General features: G+C 44.3%; 1 protein-coding gene across 1 annotated transcript; it reads left to right on the plus strand.

The window, feature by feature from the left end:
* Positions 1–1,256: 1,256 nt before the first annotated feature.
* Positions 1,257–5,403, plus strand: LOC125544884 (alcohol dehydrogenase-like 4). Its single transcript, XM_048708670.1, has 9 exons — positions 1,257–1,417; positions 1,538–1,674; positions 1,827–1,876; positions 2,906–3,246; positions 3,886–3,968; positions 4,125–4,200; positions 4,480–4,637; positions 4,881–5,042; positions 5,155–5,403. Exons 1-9 carry the CDS (start codon positions 1,357–1,359, stop codon positions 5,269–5,271), a joined length of 1,185 nt encoding a protein of 394 aa, XP_048564627.1. The 5' UTR covers positions 1,257–1,356; the 3' UTR covers positions 5,272–5,403.
* Positions 5,404–15,999: the final 10,596 nt, after the last annotated feature.

Consider the following 15,999-nt stretch of genomic DNA (forward strand, 5'->3'; position numbering starts at 1 on the left):
CAGCTGGAACCTACTAGAACGTTCCCAAAACCGTCCAATACTGTAGCATGTTATTTATTGATAATTGGGCCGGCCAGGTCGCTCGGTGCATCGCTAAACCTGTGCGAGCCTACGACAATCTGCCGTAGAATGTGGCTGATAGGATTTACTGGCTACCGCCCTTCATTAAATGAGGCATAATAGCACCCCCCCCCCCCCCCTTATGCGCTAGTTGGGACAACATTGCACATAGGGGCTCTTCGCGTGGGCCTTGGCCGAGTAAAGTACTGGCTCGATTGCTACTCGCTCAACATCGCTCGCTCGATTGCTAATCGCTCGGTTGGGTCTATACATTTACACATTGTTTTTTTCAGCTCGTCTTTTGCTTGCTGGTTTGCTATTTTAGGAAAAAGCCATCGGTTTTCTTCGGTCATATTTGAAATAGACAAAAATCAAATTTCTCCACAAATTTGGACATGTTCAATAATTTAAAAAACTTCATGAATTTGAAAAAGAATACACGAATTTGAAAAAAGTTCATGAATTTGAAAGGAGTTTGCTAATTTGGAAAAATTTCACAATGTTTTAAAAATATCACAAATCTGAAAGCACTCGGTGGACATTGAAAAAAAGCTTGTGCATTTGAATGTTTTTCAAAATGTTACAAAAAAGGTAAGGAATTTAAGAACTGCACAAATTGTAAAAACATATTATAATTTTCTGGAAAATCAAGAATTTGAAGAAAAGACCAAAAATCAAAAAGGGAAAGGAAAAGAGAAAACTAAAACTAAAAACTAAAACAGGAAAAACGAGAAAACCAAATAAAAGCTGGTCAAAAAACATAGGAAAGAATATTCTGAGAAAACAAGGCTGAACGGTTCCCAAAACAGGACTGAGGAAGGAAAAACCGGACCAGAAGCTTCTCTCAGCTTCCATAACCGATATACATAGTGGGCGATCTTATATGGGCCGGCCCATACGAGTAACGCATTAATTTGCGCTACATGCACCAAATAGGAGATGCGGCCATTCCTGGACGAACGACTGTGCCCTGCTTCTTAACCCTCAGCACAGAGTCAAGCGAGGTGAGAGCAGAGCCTCAAAAAAGAAATACACCGGAGAACGAACATGTGGTTCTCGCCCTTGAATATCGCTCAATTCCAGGGGTATTTTGGGAAGATATTCCAGGGGGCCCACCTGTCAGGTCGAAGCCTAGGAGGGATGGCACATGGCAGACAGGCCATCAACACCGACTCGTTCTATATAAGCACGCTGCCAGCTGCATCAAATACGCTGCCTTTGCTAACTGGGAAGAAGAACTTCCACTTCCCCTAGCTTTGATAGAAAACAAAGAAAGAAAACAGAGAAGCTCACACCATGGCAACCAATGGGTACTCCAATGGCGGCAGCACCAAGGGAAAGCCCATCAAGTGCAAAGGTTCTCCCCGATCTTGATAATTCCTCCTCCTCCCGGCCATTTTCCTCTTCTCATCTATGCACCGGCCGCGCCGGCGCCATGGATTATCTGAATAACCCCGGTTGGATGTGTTGCAAACAGCGGCGGTGGCGTGGGGTCCCGGCGAGCCGCTGGTGATGCAGGAGGTGGAGGTGGCGCCGCCGGCGCGCATGGAGGTGCGCGTCAAGGTCCTCTTCACCTCCATCTGCCACACGGACCTCAGCTTCTGGAGAGGAGAGGTAGCTAACCATGCTTTGATTTCTTCTTTCCTTTATCCATTGATCGATCTGTGGGCGTCTGAGCATCTGATTCTGACCGCATCTCCTTTGCCATATTCTTTGATCGATCTGTGGGCATCTGACCACATCTCCTGCGTGCTTTGACGACGCAGAACGAGCGTCAACGCAGGTTCCCTCGCATCTTTGGACACGAGGCAGCCGGGTAAGCAATCGTTTCCCACCCTTAATTTCCAATTTCCTCTTTGATTTTTGTCCTTCCCATGCTACTACTTCTTCACAATTATTCTCGAGGCCGATGGGCTATGTGTTGACATGTATAGCTCGTACAGTTTTGAGCCGAATATAGCTAGCTCGTACAGTTGAGACGAGATGTCAAGGGACTTTGTGATTAGCTATTTTATTTATTTATTCATTTATTGTTTATTTCGAGATAGCTTAGGACATGTGCCACGTGGCAATTAGCTTTCTTCTGGAGTGAGAAAATTTGTGCTTATCTAGGGCGGAGAAGTCAAGGTTCAACTGACTTTTTCTAGCCACACGCAATCGCTTCTTAATCACTCCGTACGTTCGCTTAAGCAGAAGACACAGTTCTGGTGCAGTACTCAGAAGGCAGGCCGGGTGCAGTACTCACTGTCAGACTATTTTGACAGACTATTTTTTACAGACTATTTTTACACGGCAGTAGAAACCGGAAAAGTGTTTCCTCTTAGCCCGAGAATGGGAAAAAAAAGGTTATGCATATATAGGTGTTTAATGCACAACTGGTCAGACAAGAAACATCTTTGTGGATGGAAGGTAGGATATACTGTATGTATCTATCCATGCAGGTCAGACAGATGAGAGGCGATAGCATTTTGTATGCATCTTTAAATATGGTTATTATATGGTTGTTGTCACATGGACACCCTGCGGCGGTCGATGACAAACGGAGCGTTGGGCCTTCCAAAGCATGGCTCCATCACCCCAGCCTAGCTCATACGCCCATCCCTTGGCATCACATGCATGTGCGGACTTTGACTTCAGAAATAAAACAATGGTTTTGATGGGCTATGTGTCCGCTGCAATAACTGATCCTAGATATACCATTCTATTGCACTTATATACGGAGTATTTCTCAAAGTTCAACTAACCAGGGTCTATAAAACATGTCAAATACATCTTGTGACATTCTACTGCACTTCTATATTTTGAAAGTTGAGCTGACGGCGACATCCCCTCGTGTTATCTGCAGAGTGGTGGAGAGCGTCGGAGAAGGCGTGGAGGACCTCGCGCCAGGAGATCACGTCGTGCCTATCTTCAACGGGGAGTGCGGGACGTGCGCCTACTGCCACTCCAGCGCGACCAACCTGTGCGGGACCTACCGTGTGGACGCTTTCAAGAGCACCATGGTTTCCGACAACGGGACGAGGTTCTCCGTGGTGAACACCTCCGGTGACACAGTGCCGGTCTATCACTTCCTCAACACCTCCACCTTCGCCGAGTACACCGTGCTCGACGCCGCCTGCGCCGTCAAGATCAACCCCGCCGCCCCGCTGGAGAAGATGTGCCTCCTCAGCTGTGGCATCTCCACAGGTAAATTTTTTTGCTTCAAATTATTAATTGCGTCCAGTTGATGCTCTTGTTCTCTTAGTTTGATTAATCAATAATTATACTCGATCGATCAATCGACCTGAATTATTTAACATGGATGATTGTATGAGAACAAAACCGGCATGCAAGTGGACATGGCACGGGCTTATCAACTAGGTCACCCTTTTTGGATTTTAATTTGGAAAACGGCATGGCGATTTGGCAGACTGAAGCTCAAGAGATGGTTAGAATGTTGACTTCGGTCACTATCACTCCCACCGTCGATAGCAAAAGATTTTTCAAAAAAAATATAAATTGGTATTGACAGGGAGTCACTGTCGTGCACATCAGTTTCGAAGGTGCCTGCTATGCCCGGTAACCTTGTGAGGACTTCTCTAGAATGAAAGAAACATCTGAGTTCAAAATGTTTCAGTATCATCACTTCTGGAATACAAATGTTGTGGACACACGAATTTCTCTGAAACTGCGTACAAATATTTCTTTGCATATTAATTATTATTATTATTATTATTATTATTATTGTTGTTGTTGTTGTTGTTGTTGTTGTTGTTGTCTACGAATTTAATATTGGTAATTAGTATAGCAATTTTTTATGTAACGCAATTTTATTTTCGATTTCAGGAGTGGGAGCTGCATGGAACACTGCAAACGTGTCCAAGGGCTCCACCGTAGCAATATTCGGACTTGGTGCTGTTGGTCTTGCGGTTAGTCAATTAAGGACCTGTGATCATCACGCAGAAAAGAACTTATGAACATTTTTTTCTGCTAGCACAACACAATAATAAAAGTTGCAATGAACTGGTGATGAACTTTTTCAAAACAAAATGCCGGAATATTTTCAATAATCTCTTTTACTTTAGGTTGGCGAAGGAGCAAGAATAAGAGGGGCATCTCGGATCATCGGCGTGGACATCAACCCTGAAAAGTTTGCCAAAGGTGCGCGTTCGGCCATGTCGTGTTCTTGCTCAATGTCATTTTCCATCATGTAACTAAAAATGTCCCTTTCCAATAAACGCCTTGTCTACAAGGGAGGTAATATAGAGGCCTGTCATCTGTCGTACTTTTATGCGTGTCCAGTGAGTCACGAACAATGGCAAAATGGCAACGTGAATCTACAACAGGAAACACTTCTACTCAGATCAAACCATGGGCGTCGCTTTCCTCTCCGTGGCCGTGGGCACTGCCAATCTTGATTGTGTTACGTGTACATTGCAGGCAAAGAGATGGGCATCACGGATTTCATCAACTCGAAGGCGTGCGGCAAGCCCGTCCACGAGGTGATCAGGGAGTTGACGGATGGGGGCGTCGACTACAGCTTCGAGTGCAGTGGCAACGTTGATGTGCTTCGAGAGGCCTTCGTTTCCACACACGACGTACGCATTTCCCCCTTCCTTCGCAATCAACTTTTCTGAAGAGCAACTGTCAAAAAGAAGCTTTTCTGAAGAGCAATTTCATTTTATTTATCTTTTTCTGGAGAATTTTATTTTGTTAATCCAGTATGGGGACACAAAGTGTTCCCCTCTTTTTCTGAGGGGAACACATTGGCTGCTGATGTCATTGGCTGGACAGTTTTCAAGCAATTAGGCTCATCAACCTCATAAATCGTGTGAATCTAGGGTTGGGGACTGACCGTGGTGCTGGGGATCCATCCGACGCCCCGGATGATGCCGCTCCATCCCATGGAGCTCTTTGATGGCCGTCGGATCACCGGGTGCACCTTTGGTGACTTCAAGGGCAAGTCGCAGCTTCCCCTCCTCGTCGACCAGTGCATGCAGGGGGTAATCACCGTTTTCTTCATTGTTTGCTCACAATACATGTCAATAAACTAAAAATTAAAATGAATAACAACATTTATAATTTACTAAACGGCAATGACTGTTCTCTTTACAGGAGGTGAAGATAAACTTTGATGGCTTCATAACCCATGAGATGCCATTCTCGGAGATCAATGAGGCTTTCCGGCTGCTGGAGGAAGGCAAGTCCCTCAGGTGTGTGCTACGTCTGTGATGAGGCGCACAAGGAATTGCAAGTGTGTGTTGACGAGATATACCGTTGTTGTTAATACCATTTACTGTACATCTTGTATGATTAAATCGAAGGTTATATTTCACTCAAAATGAAGACGACTATGTTGGGTTCGCCTGGGTGTCACTGGACCGAGAGCTCTTTAATCTCGGTTGATCCACCTGCCGCTTCTGTGCTCTCCGTTTTTTGGCTTTGTTTGTGTTGCGCCAGTTTGTGTAATTATATCAGAATTCATCTTCGTAAATGTGAGTACACATTATGCCATGTAGGCTTGTGGAATGCGATCAAAATAGAAGAGCACCTTCGCTCCGCCTTTAATCGTGAAGTGTACAAATAACGTGCGAGGATAACTCCTGAGAAAACTGGCTCTTGCTTCACCATGCACGGATGTTAGCCCCCAAAGAAAATAAAAAAACCATTTGGAAAAACTGGCTGCTCCTCACTTCGGAGAAAATATACAAAAAATATTCGTATATTCCAAAAATGTTCATGTTCTTTAAAAGTTCATGCATTAGAGGAAAACAAATCATGTGTTTTCTAGTGGTTACCCTCTCTAGAGTTCATACTCTTCATAGTTGGTAAAATTATTGCAAGGAGACCTTACAAGGAAGCCTCAACAAAGGAACGTTGCTCTAATACTAATTGAAGGATCGGTTATTAGGTCTAGAGCATTTTTTAACCGGTCTAGAGCATTGACTAAGAATAAACTGATAAAACAACACTAAGATAAACTGAGTCTAATAAAAAAATTGAGATTAAAATAAAGATACAAGAGAAACTAATTTAAAACCTATTTTCCACCTTATATACTTTTCTTAAACCATGCATGCAGGAGAGCTGCATGTCTTATATTAAGATAGAAAAATAACATGATCGTTGCAGTAAACCGATCGGATTTTTATTTAAAGAACCTATTTTCCACCTTATACACCGACAACTAAAAGCAATATGAAGATACAACTAAATAGAGTAATTAGCTTTCTTCTGAAGTGAGACAATTTGTACGTGTCTGAGGAGAAGTCGAGATTTAATTGACTTTCGGTAGCCACACGTAATCGCTTCTTAATAATTACTCTATTTGCTTAAGCAAAAGTTAGTTGGGATGATGGAAATCGGAAGCGATTTCCCTCTTTAGCTGACAATAGAAGAAAAAGAGTTATGCATATATACTTGTTTTATTTATACAACTGGCCAGACAAACCATCTTTCCGGAAGGTAGGATGTATCCATCCATGTCGGTCAGTTAGATCAGGGGCGATAGCATTATGCACATGTATCTAAATATAGTTATATGATTGTTGTCACATGGGCACCCTGTGGCCCTGGATGACAAATGGCGCATTGGTCTTCCAACGCAAACCCCAAAGCATGGCTCCATTATCCCAACCTAGCTCATACGCCCATCCTTTGGCATCTACTCCCAAAGTATCTAGCTTGTCGTTCTTGCCGGCTGATGCCATGTGCAGACTTTGACTTCAATAAAGCAACCATTGTGGACAACAAATTTACTTTTTTTTTGGAAATGAAAAAATGGTCAAATTCGGAAATGGGCAGGGAAGTCTGTCACTGCAGACAATACCCTTGCACTCTCTCTTTTTTTGGAAAATAAAAAAGGGTCAAATTCAGACATGGTTATAACATGTCTACTCAGCTTGTTTCTGACGGAGGCAATCACTCGTGTACAATGTGGTGGAGAGTGCCACTCTGTACAACTTGTTTTATTCTATTGCATTCACATGGCAGTGGAAAACATGTTATTGCAGCTTGCTTTATTCTGTTGCATTTATATATTTTTCAAAGTTGAGCTGACCCGACGGGGGCAATCACTCGTGTTATGTACTCCCTCCATTATAATCTAGTGTCCAGATGTTTTTCAAAAGTCAAACTTTTGGAAAAATAACTACATTTAAAATACCAAGCATATCATTAGACACATCACGGGATATATTTACATATTATATATGTTTGGTATTGTAAATATAAATAAATTTTATCTATATACTCTGTCACGGTTCGGTTAGTTTGACTTTTGAACAAAAAATCTATATGCCCTACATTGTGGAACGGATGCAGAGCGGTGAAGAGCGTTGGTGAAGGCGGGTGTTGGAAAACGTAGTAATTTCAAAAAAATTCCTACGCACACGCAAGATCATGGTGATGCATAGCAATGAGAGGGGAGAGTATGTCTACGTACCCTCGTAGACCGAAAGCGGAAGCGTTTATCAACGCGGTTGATGTAGTCGTACACCTTCATGATCCGTCCCGATCAAGTACCGAATGTACGGCACCTCCGCGTTCAGCACACGTTCAGCTCGATGGCGTCCTCGCCTTCTTGATCCAGCAAGATGGGCGAAATAGTAGATGAGTACCGGCAGCATGACGGCGTGGTGACGGTGTTGGTGAAGAACAATCTTCGCAGGGCTTCGCCTAAGCACTACAAAAACTATTACGGAGGATAAACTAGAGGGGGTGGGGTTGCCGGCACACGGCTTGGTGTTTCTTGATGTCTTGGGTGCTAGCCCTACCCCTCTATTTATATGTTAAGCCTTGGGGTCGAAACTTGGAGTAAAAGTCTCCACAAAGTCGGTTTCACTCGAAAGGCAAGAGTCCTTCTCGGACTCCAGGGCCAAACGCCAGGGTTTCCGGCGTCTGGACCCAGACGCCAGGGACCCTGGCGTCTGGCCCCTGGATTCCGCAAAACTTTCTTTTGCGCTTTTCAAAAACCTTGTGGGCTTTCCCCTTTGGCCCAAATAATGTGTTCTCGTATCCAAACATTTCGGGAAACATCCGGAACCCCTTCTGTGAATTCCGGAACCCTTCCGGAGACCAAACACTATTATCCCATATATCAAACTTTATCGCCGGACCATTCCGGAGTTCCTCGTCATGTCCGTGATCTTATCTGAAACTCCGAACAACATTCGGTTACCAACATACATAACTCATAAATACTATATCGTCAATGAACGTTAAACGTGTGGACCCTACGGGTTCGAGAACTATGTAGACATGACTGAGACACTTCTCTGGTCAATAACCAATAGCGGAACCTGGATGCCCATATTGACTCCTACATATTCTACGAAGATCTTTATCGGTCGAACCGCATAACAATATACGTTGTTTCCTTTGTCATCGGTATGTTACTTGCCCGAGATTCGATCGTCAGTATCTCAATACCTAGTTCAATCTCGTTACTGGCAAGTCTCTTTACTCGTTCCGTAATGCATCATCCCGCAACTAACTCATTAGTTACATTGCTTGCAAGGCTTATAGTGATGTGCATTACCGAGAGGGCCCAGAGATACCTCTCCGACAATCAGAGTGACAAATCCTAATCTCAATCTATGCCAACTCAACAAGTATCATCGGAGACACCTGTAGAGCACATTTATAATCACCCAATTACGTTGTGACGTTTGGTAGCACACAAAGTGTTCCTCCGGTATTCGGGAGTTGCATAATCTCACAGTCATAGGAACATGTATAAGTCATGAAGGAAGCAATAGCAGTAAACTAAATGATCAAGTGCTAAGCTAACGGAATGGGTCAAGTCAATCACATCATTCTCCTAATGATGTGATCCCGTTTATCCAAATGACAACTCATGTCTATGGTTAGGAAACATAACCATCTTTGATCAACGAGCTAGTCAAGTAGAGGCATACTAGTGACACTCTGTTTGTCTATGTATTCACACATGTATCATGTTTCCGGTTAATACAATTCTAGCATGAATAATAAACATTTATCATGATATAAGGAAATAAATAATAACTTTATTATTGCCTCCAGGGCATATTTCCTTCAGCGGGGATGATCGTGCCGAGAGATCAAGTCATTTCCACCTTCAGGGGGGGTGCGTGACATGCGGGTACCACCACTCCAGCGTGATCAACATGCGGGTACTGTCAAGACTAGAGAAGATGTTCCTCCTCAGCTGCCGCATCTCCACCCGGTAATTTTGTTCAAATTATTAATATCGTCCAATTAATCCCTGTCCTCAGAATATCATCATATATTCTTGGGTGGTCTTCTCAGTTTGATTGATGAATAATTAATCAATCAATCTATGGATCCATCTGAATTAGTGAACGCGTGAGAACAAGTCGACGTGCAAGTGGATATGGTATGAGCTACTCCCTCCGTTTTAAAAAAATAACTTTTTATTTTATTTTAATATGGACTACATATGGACTTAAATGAGTAAACAAACACAGTAAAATGCATCTTCATAGATCCAAATTAGAAAAAGTTAAAACATCTTATAATAGTGAACGGAAAGAGTAGTTTTCTTGACAGTATAATGGTATATGCTACTCCCTCCTTCCCATATTATAAGACATTTTTGCAAGCTAACACTTATTAACTAGTTGTGCCATTGGTTTGTTAATTCGGATGGCGGCATGGCGATTTGCAAGAATGAAACTGAAGACAAGACAATTATAATGTTGACTTCGGTCGCTGTCACCGTATGCCGATAGCCAAAAAGTACTACCTCTGTACGCTAAAGTCGTTGTCATGTACGATAGTGGCTGCTATACCCCGTAACCTTGTGAGGACTTCTCTAGAAATGAAAGAAACATTTGAGTACAAAAAGTTCCAGTATGGTCACTATTGGAAGAAATGTTCTGGAACAGGAATTTCATGAGAACAATGTAAAACATCAACAAGGATGTACATGGAATTACTTCTTAAGATATTTTCTTCCATAATGCATTTAAGTTAACTTTTTTACGGACTTGCTGGTGGTCATTAATATAACAAGTTTTTGATGTCATGTAATTTTGTTTTGAATTTTAGGAGTAGGAGCTGCATGGAACACTGCAAACGTCTCCAAGGAATCCACTCTCTTAATATTTGGACCTGGTGCCGTTGGTCTCGCGGTAAGTCGTTTGAGGAGATATAGTTATTTTTCTCCGAAGTAAAACACAATAATAAAAGTTACCATAAGCTAGTGATGAACTTTATTTTATTTAAAAAATGTCTCATTTTTTCAATAATCTTTGTGTACTTTAGGTTGCTGAAGGCGCAAGAATAATTTGGCAAAAAAGATGTTTAGATAGAGGAATTTCTTTTTTGCAGGGACACAGGAAAATACTGATAGAACCCACTAAGCTACACGGGAAGGGCGGCCAACCAGTTATGCCACATGGCGCAAGCTGGTTGGCCACGGTGATAACTCTTTTGGAAAAAAAATAGATGAAGGTGTGGATTATTTTTTATATATTTTTTCTTTTTAAATGGACGTGAGGACCTCTGGTATTTTTTAAACGGAGGGTTTGGCATTTGCTGGTAGGCTGCGGTGGTAATTTTTTCTTTTTTTACCTTTTTTAGATGAAGGTGAGGATTATTTTTTCTGAGAAATATTTTTAGACGGAGGGGAGGACACGATGTATTTTTTTAAAATAAAAACGTACTCACAACTTCCTTTTAAGCGGCACCACAGGATGACGCCTCAACCACTAGTACTGATAGAATTATTGTGAGTTCAGCCACTGAGAAGGCGCAGGCGCAAGAATAAGAAGGGCGGCTTGAATCATCGAGGTGGACATCAACACTGAAATGTTTGCCAAAGGTGTGAGTTCAGCCACGTGTTCTTGCTCAATGTCATTTTCCATCTTACAACTGTGAACGTCCCATTCTAATAAACACCTTGTCTGCAATGCAATTTGGAGGCTACCTTTCATTTTCTGTCCATTTTGAGACAACAAAAAAGGTTGTACTTAATGCGTGTCCAGTTAGTCACGGACAAAGGCAAAATAGCAAAGTGAATCTGGAAGTGAAAATACTTTTGCTGAGATTGAGCCATGAATGTTGCTTTCTTCTCCGTGGGCACTGCTAATCACTAATGTGTTATGTGTACGTTGCAGGCAAGAAGATGGGCATCACTGATTTCATCAACTCGAAGGCGTGCAGCAAGCCCGGCCACACACGACGGATGGGCATCACTGATGGGCATCAGGGAGTTGACGGATGGGGGCGTGGGCTACAGCCTTCTAGTGCAGCGGCAACGTTGATGTGCTTCGAGAGGCCTTCGTTTCCAACACGATGTATGCATTTCACACTTCCTTCGCCATCAACTTTTATCATTAAATTTTCTGATGCAGAGCTACTGTCAAAATAAACTTTTCTGAAGAGCAATTTTATTTATTAATATTTTTAGGATAATTTTATTTTATTAATCAGATCGGAGACACGAAGTGGGCTCTTTTTTTCTGAGGAGAAACACAAAGTGAGTACCTGGTGTCATTTACTGGCCAGTATTCAAGCAATTGGGCTCATCAATCTCGAAAAATCTTGTGAATCCAGGGAGTGAGACTACGGAATTGGGGATCCATCCGACGCCTTGGATGATGCCGCTGCATCCGATGGAACTCTTCAAAGGTCGTCAGATCAGGGGCTGCACCTTTGGCAACTTAAAGGGCAAGTCCCAGCTTCGCATCCTTGTCGATACTACTAGGAAAAGGGCTATAGATAGGATTGACACTAATGGTGCATCAGGAAAGTAGTGCGCCGCTACTATATACTAATGGCGCACCAGTTGGTGATGCGCCATTAGTGTGGAAGACACTAATGGCGCACCAGAAAACTGATGCGCCACTAGTGATAATTTTTTTTCATTTTTACATACATACTAATGGCGCATCCTACCAAAGTGCGCCATTACTGGTTTTAACTAGTAATGGCGCACCAGACATGGAGTGCGCCAGTAGTGAATTTTTTTTAATTTTTTTTTGCAAAACTACTAATGGCGCACCCTGTAAAAATGTGCCATTAGTATATATATATATATATATATATATATATATATATTTACTTTTCTGCAAAACTACTAATGGCGCACCACCTGCAGGTGCGCCATTAGTAACCAGGGTTACTAATGGCACATTTGCAGGTGGTGCGCCATTAGTAACCTGGGACCCAACAAGATATTTTGGACAGCCCCACACCTACCCACTCACTTTCTCCACTTCATTCCCTTCACCTCCTTCTCCAAACTTTCGGCTGCCTCCTCCTCCTCACCTCATTTCCATCATAGATTCATCAAAATTAAGTGGTGAAATTACCTTTTTTTGATAGGTAAGTAAGGGGAAAGCTATCTTCATGATGTAGATCTACTTTTTTTCTCCCTAGCTCGCTCCAACAACGTGCACATGCACTTTTTGTGGCCTAGCTAGATCTATGTATGTTTGTGGTATTGCATGTGTTTGTGGTGTTGCATATATGTTTGTGTTTGCAGGTACCGGTATTTGAAATACGATAGTTGCCAATATTTTGCCGGAATGTTGATTCATTTCCGTTTCGGCGAGAATTTTGGCACTATGCATTCTTTTTGGTCCTATTTTTAGGGAAGGTCATGCCAAATTTTTTTCTTGGTTCTAAAATATCGTTTTGCTCTACCCCGCAGGCGACCATGGTCCGCACGATGACCGAAGGCATCGTGAATAGGTTTTTGAGCTCCGCGAAGGCCGAGATGCTTCAAAAAAACGAGACGGAGATAAGATGTCCGTGTCGAAGATGCAAGCTGAAGAGCCTTATTGCGGACCCGAATTCCGGGCAGGTGCGGGACCACCTGCTCTTGCGTGGTTTCATGGATGGCTATCGGTGGCAAGGTGATGAAGATGACTATGAAGTCGTCCATGAGGGCCGGGCAAGAAATGAGGAAGGGCAACAAGACAAGTACCACCGCGGCGAGGGCGGGCGAGAAGACGAAGAATCTCCAGGACATGATCACGACGGTGATGCTGTACACAGTCATCATGTAGAAGATGTCGTATATGATGATGAGGAAGATCAAGACGAAAGGCATGATCATGAAGATGAAGATGCCGGAGCAGACGACGATGGAGGCTGGGTGCAGGACCCTCATATTCAAGAGCTGCTTCTCAAGCAGACGGATAACGCAAGAGCTGCCGCCCGAGAGAAAGTCAAGCTGGATCAACTGGAGATACACGCGGTTACTCCATTGTATGAAGGATGCAAGCCCGAGGATACCCGCCTGAAAGTAACGCTCATGGCTCTGGAGATGAAGGTAAAACACAAAATGACCGACGCATGCTTCGACGAGAACATGTCATTCTGGCACGAACGTCTTCCCAAGGGGAACAAGTGCCCGACCAGTTTCGAGGAGGCGAAGAAAATCGTGTGTCCTCTGGATTTACCGCATGTGAAATACCATGTGTGCATGGACAATTGCATCATTTATCGGGACGAGCACGCGGAGTCTACCATTTGTCTGGTGTGCGGCGTCACTCAATACAAGAAGAGGAAGAAAGCTCCTCGAAAATCGGTGTGGTACTTTCCGATCACTCCTCGTCTGCAACGGTATTTCACGGACCCTAAGGTAGCAAAGCTCCTGCGTTGGCACGCGGATAGGGAGGAGAAGAAGCGGGAAGATGACGGAAATGATCCGGAGATAAATAAAAAAGACAAAATGCTGAGTCACCCTAAGGATGCGAGCCAGTGGCAAGCGTTGAACTTCGAATACCCAGAATTTGGGAAGGATCCAAGGAACATCGTGCTGGGCGCGAGCACCGATGGAGTCAATCCGTTTGGCAGCCAGAGAAGCACACATAGCACGTGACCTGTGTTTGTGTGGATGTACAACATTCCCCCTGGTTGTGCATGAAGAGGAAGTATATTCACATGAGTATGCTAATTGAAGGGCCGAAACAACCAGGGAACGACATCAATCTGTATCTGGGGCTGCTGAAAGAGGAGCTAGACACGCTGTGGAAAACGCCAGCCAATACGTGGGACGCCGCAGAGAAAGAATATTTCCTTATGAGAGCCGCACTGCTCACGACGGTGCACGACTATCTCGGTTACGGATATCTCGCGGGGTAGGTGGTCCACGGATTTTCTGGATGCGTAAGGTGCATGGATGACACAACGTATCACCAGCTAGATAGAGATTCCGGATCTTCGAAAACCGTGTTCATGGGACATTGAAGGTGGCTTCGCGACGATGACCCGTGGAGGAAACGCAAGGATCTGTTCGATGGTGAAACCGAACCCCGAAAACGCCCGCGTACGAGGAGCGGCGAGGAAATAGACGAGCTGTTGAAAAATTGGAAAGATTACCCACTGCCGGGAAAGAAGCAAAAGGTGCCAAAGCCGCTGCTGAAGGTATGGAAAACGAGGTCTGTTTTCTGGGACTTGCCATACTGGAAGATCTACCGTGTGCTTCACAGCCTTGATGCCATGCATATCACGAAGAACGTGTGCGAGAGTCTGCTTGGTACCCTGCTCAACATGCCAGAGAGGACCAAAGATGGGCCGAAAGCAAGGGCAGACTTGAAATCAATGGGCATCAGGCAGGAGCTTCACGCTAATGATGATGATGATGATGATGAGGCGAAGCAGGACACAGAAACTCGTCGCAAAGGCAAAAAGGCCAAGAAGATCGGAAGTGACTACCCTCCCGCGTGCTTCACTCTAAGTCAGGAGGAGATCGAGTAGTTTTTCACCTGCCTCATAGGAGTAAAACTTCGTTACGGTTACGCGGGGAAAATAAACAGATACCTAGACCCAGCGAAGCAGAAGTTCAGCGGGATGAAGTCTCACGACTGTCACGTGCTGATGATGCAGATACTTCCAGTTGCAATCCGTGGGATCATGGACGCGCACGTCCGTGAAACGCTATTTGGCCTATGCAACTTTTTCGACATCATCTCTCGAAAGTCGATTGGCGTGAGGCAACTCAGAAGGCTACAGGAAGAGATCGTGGTGATACTATGCGAGTTTGAGATGTACTTCCCGCCCGCATTCTTCGACGTTATGGTGCATCTGCTGGTCCATATCGTGAAGGATATCATCCAACTCGGGCCGACGTTCCTGCACAACATGATGCCGTTCGAAAGGATGAATGATGTCATCAAAGTATACGTTCGCAACATGTCACGTCCAGAGGGAAGTATAGCCAGGGGCTTTCTGACCGAAGAGTGCATCTCCTACTGCACAAATTATCTAGGCATCGAGAACCCCGTTGGTCTGCCCGTCAACAGGCACCTCGGCAGGCTCGCTGGATGGGGTCACCGTGAGGGTCGTCGCTAAATGCATGTCGACTTCGAGGGTCGACTCGCCGACTTTGAAAGAGCAAACCTAGTCGCGCTACAACACATAGACGTGGTCGATCCTTGGGTGGTAGAGCACAAAACCTTTATTGAGAAGACGTACAATGACCGAGGCCAACAGAGGACGGGCGGAGATATAATCAAAGAGCACAACTCATGTTTCACGCATTGGTTCAAGCAGAAGCTTCTATCGTACCCTTTACATGAGGATTCTTCCGCGGAAGAACAACTCATATTCGCCTTGTCACAGGGCGCCGAGCACAACCTGATGACCTATGAGGCGTACGATATCAACGGCTACACATTCTACACCGAGGACAAGGACATGAAGAGCGATGGTTATCAGAACTCCGGGGTAACGATGGAATCCTACACCGGTAACGACAAGGATAGATACTACGGAAGGATCGAGGAGATCTGGGAGCTGAGCTACGCTGGAGAGAAGGTCCCGATGTTCCGTGTCAGATGGGCCAAGAGCGTCCTAAAAGAAGACCGGTATTTCACCACCATGGTTATACCCGAAGCCAAATCCAAGACCGCGGGTGCAAACGTCACCGCGAAAAATGAGCCATGGGTACTGGCTTCCCAAGTGGACCAATGCTTCTTCATTACCGACCCGTCAAAGCCCAGC

The sequence above is a fragment of the Triticum urartu genome, chromosome 1 (genome assembly GCF_003073215.2).
Source record: "Triticum urartu cultivar G1812 chromosome 1, Tu2.1, whole genome shotgun sequence".
NCBI classification, from domain to species: domain Eukaryota; kingdom Viridiplantae; phylum Streptophyta; class Magnoliopsida; order Poales; family Poaceae; genus Triticum; species Triticum urartu.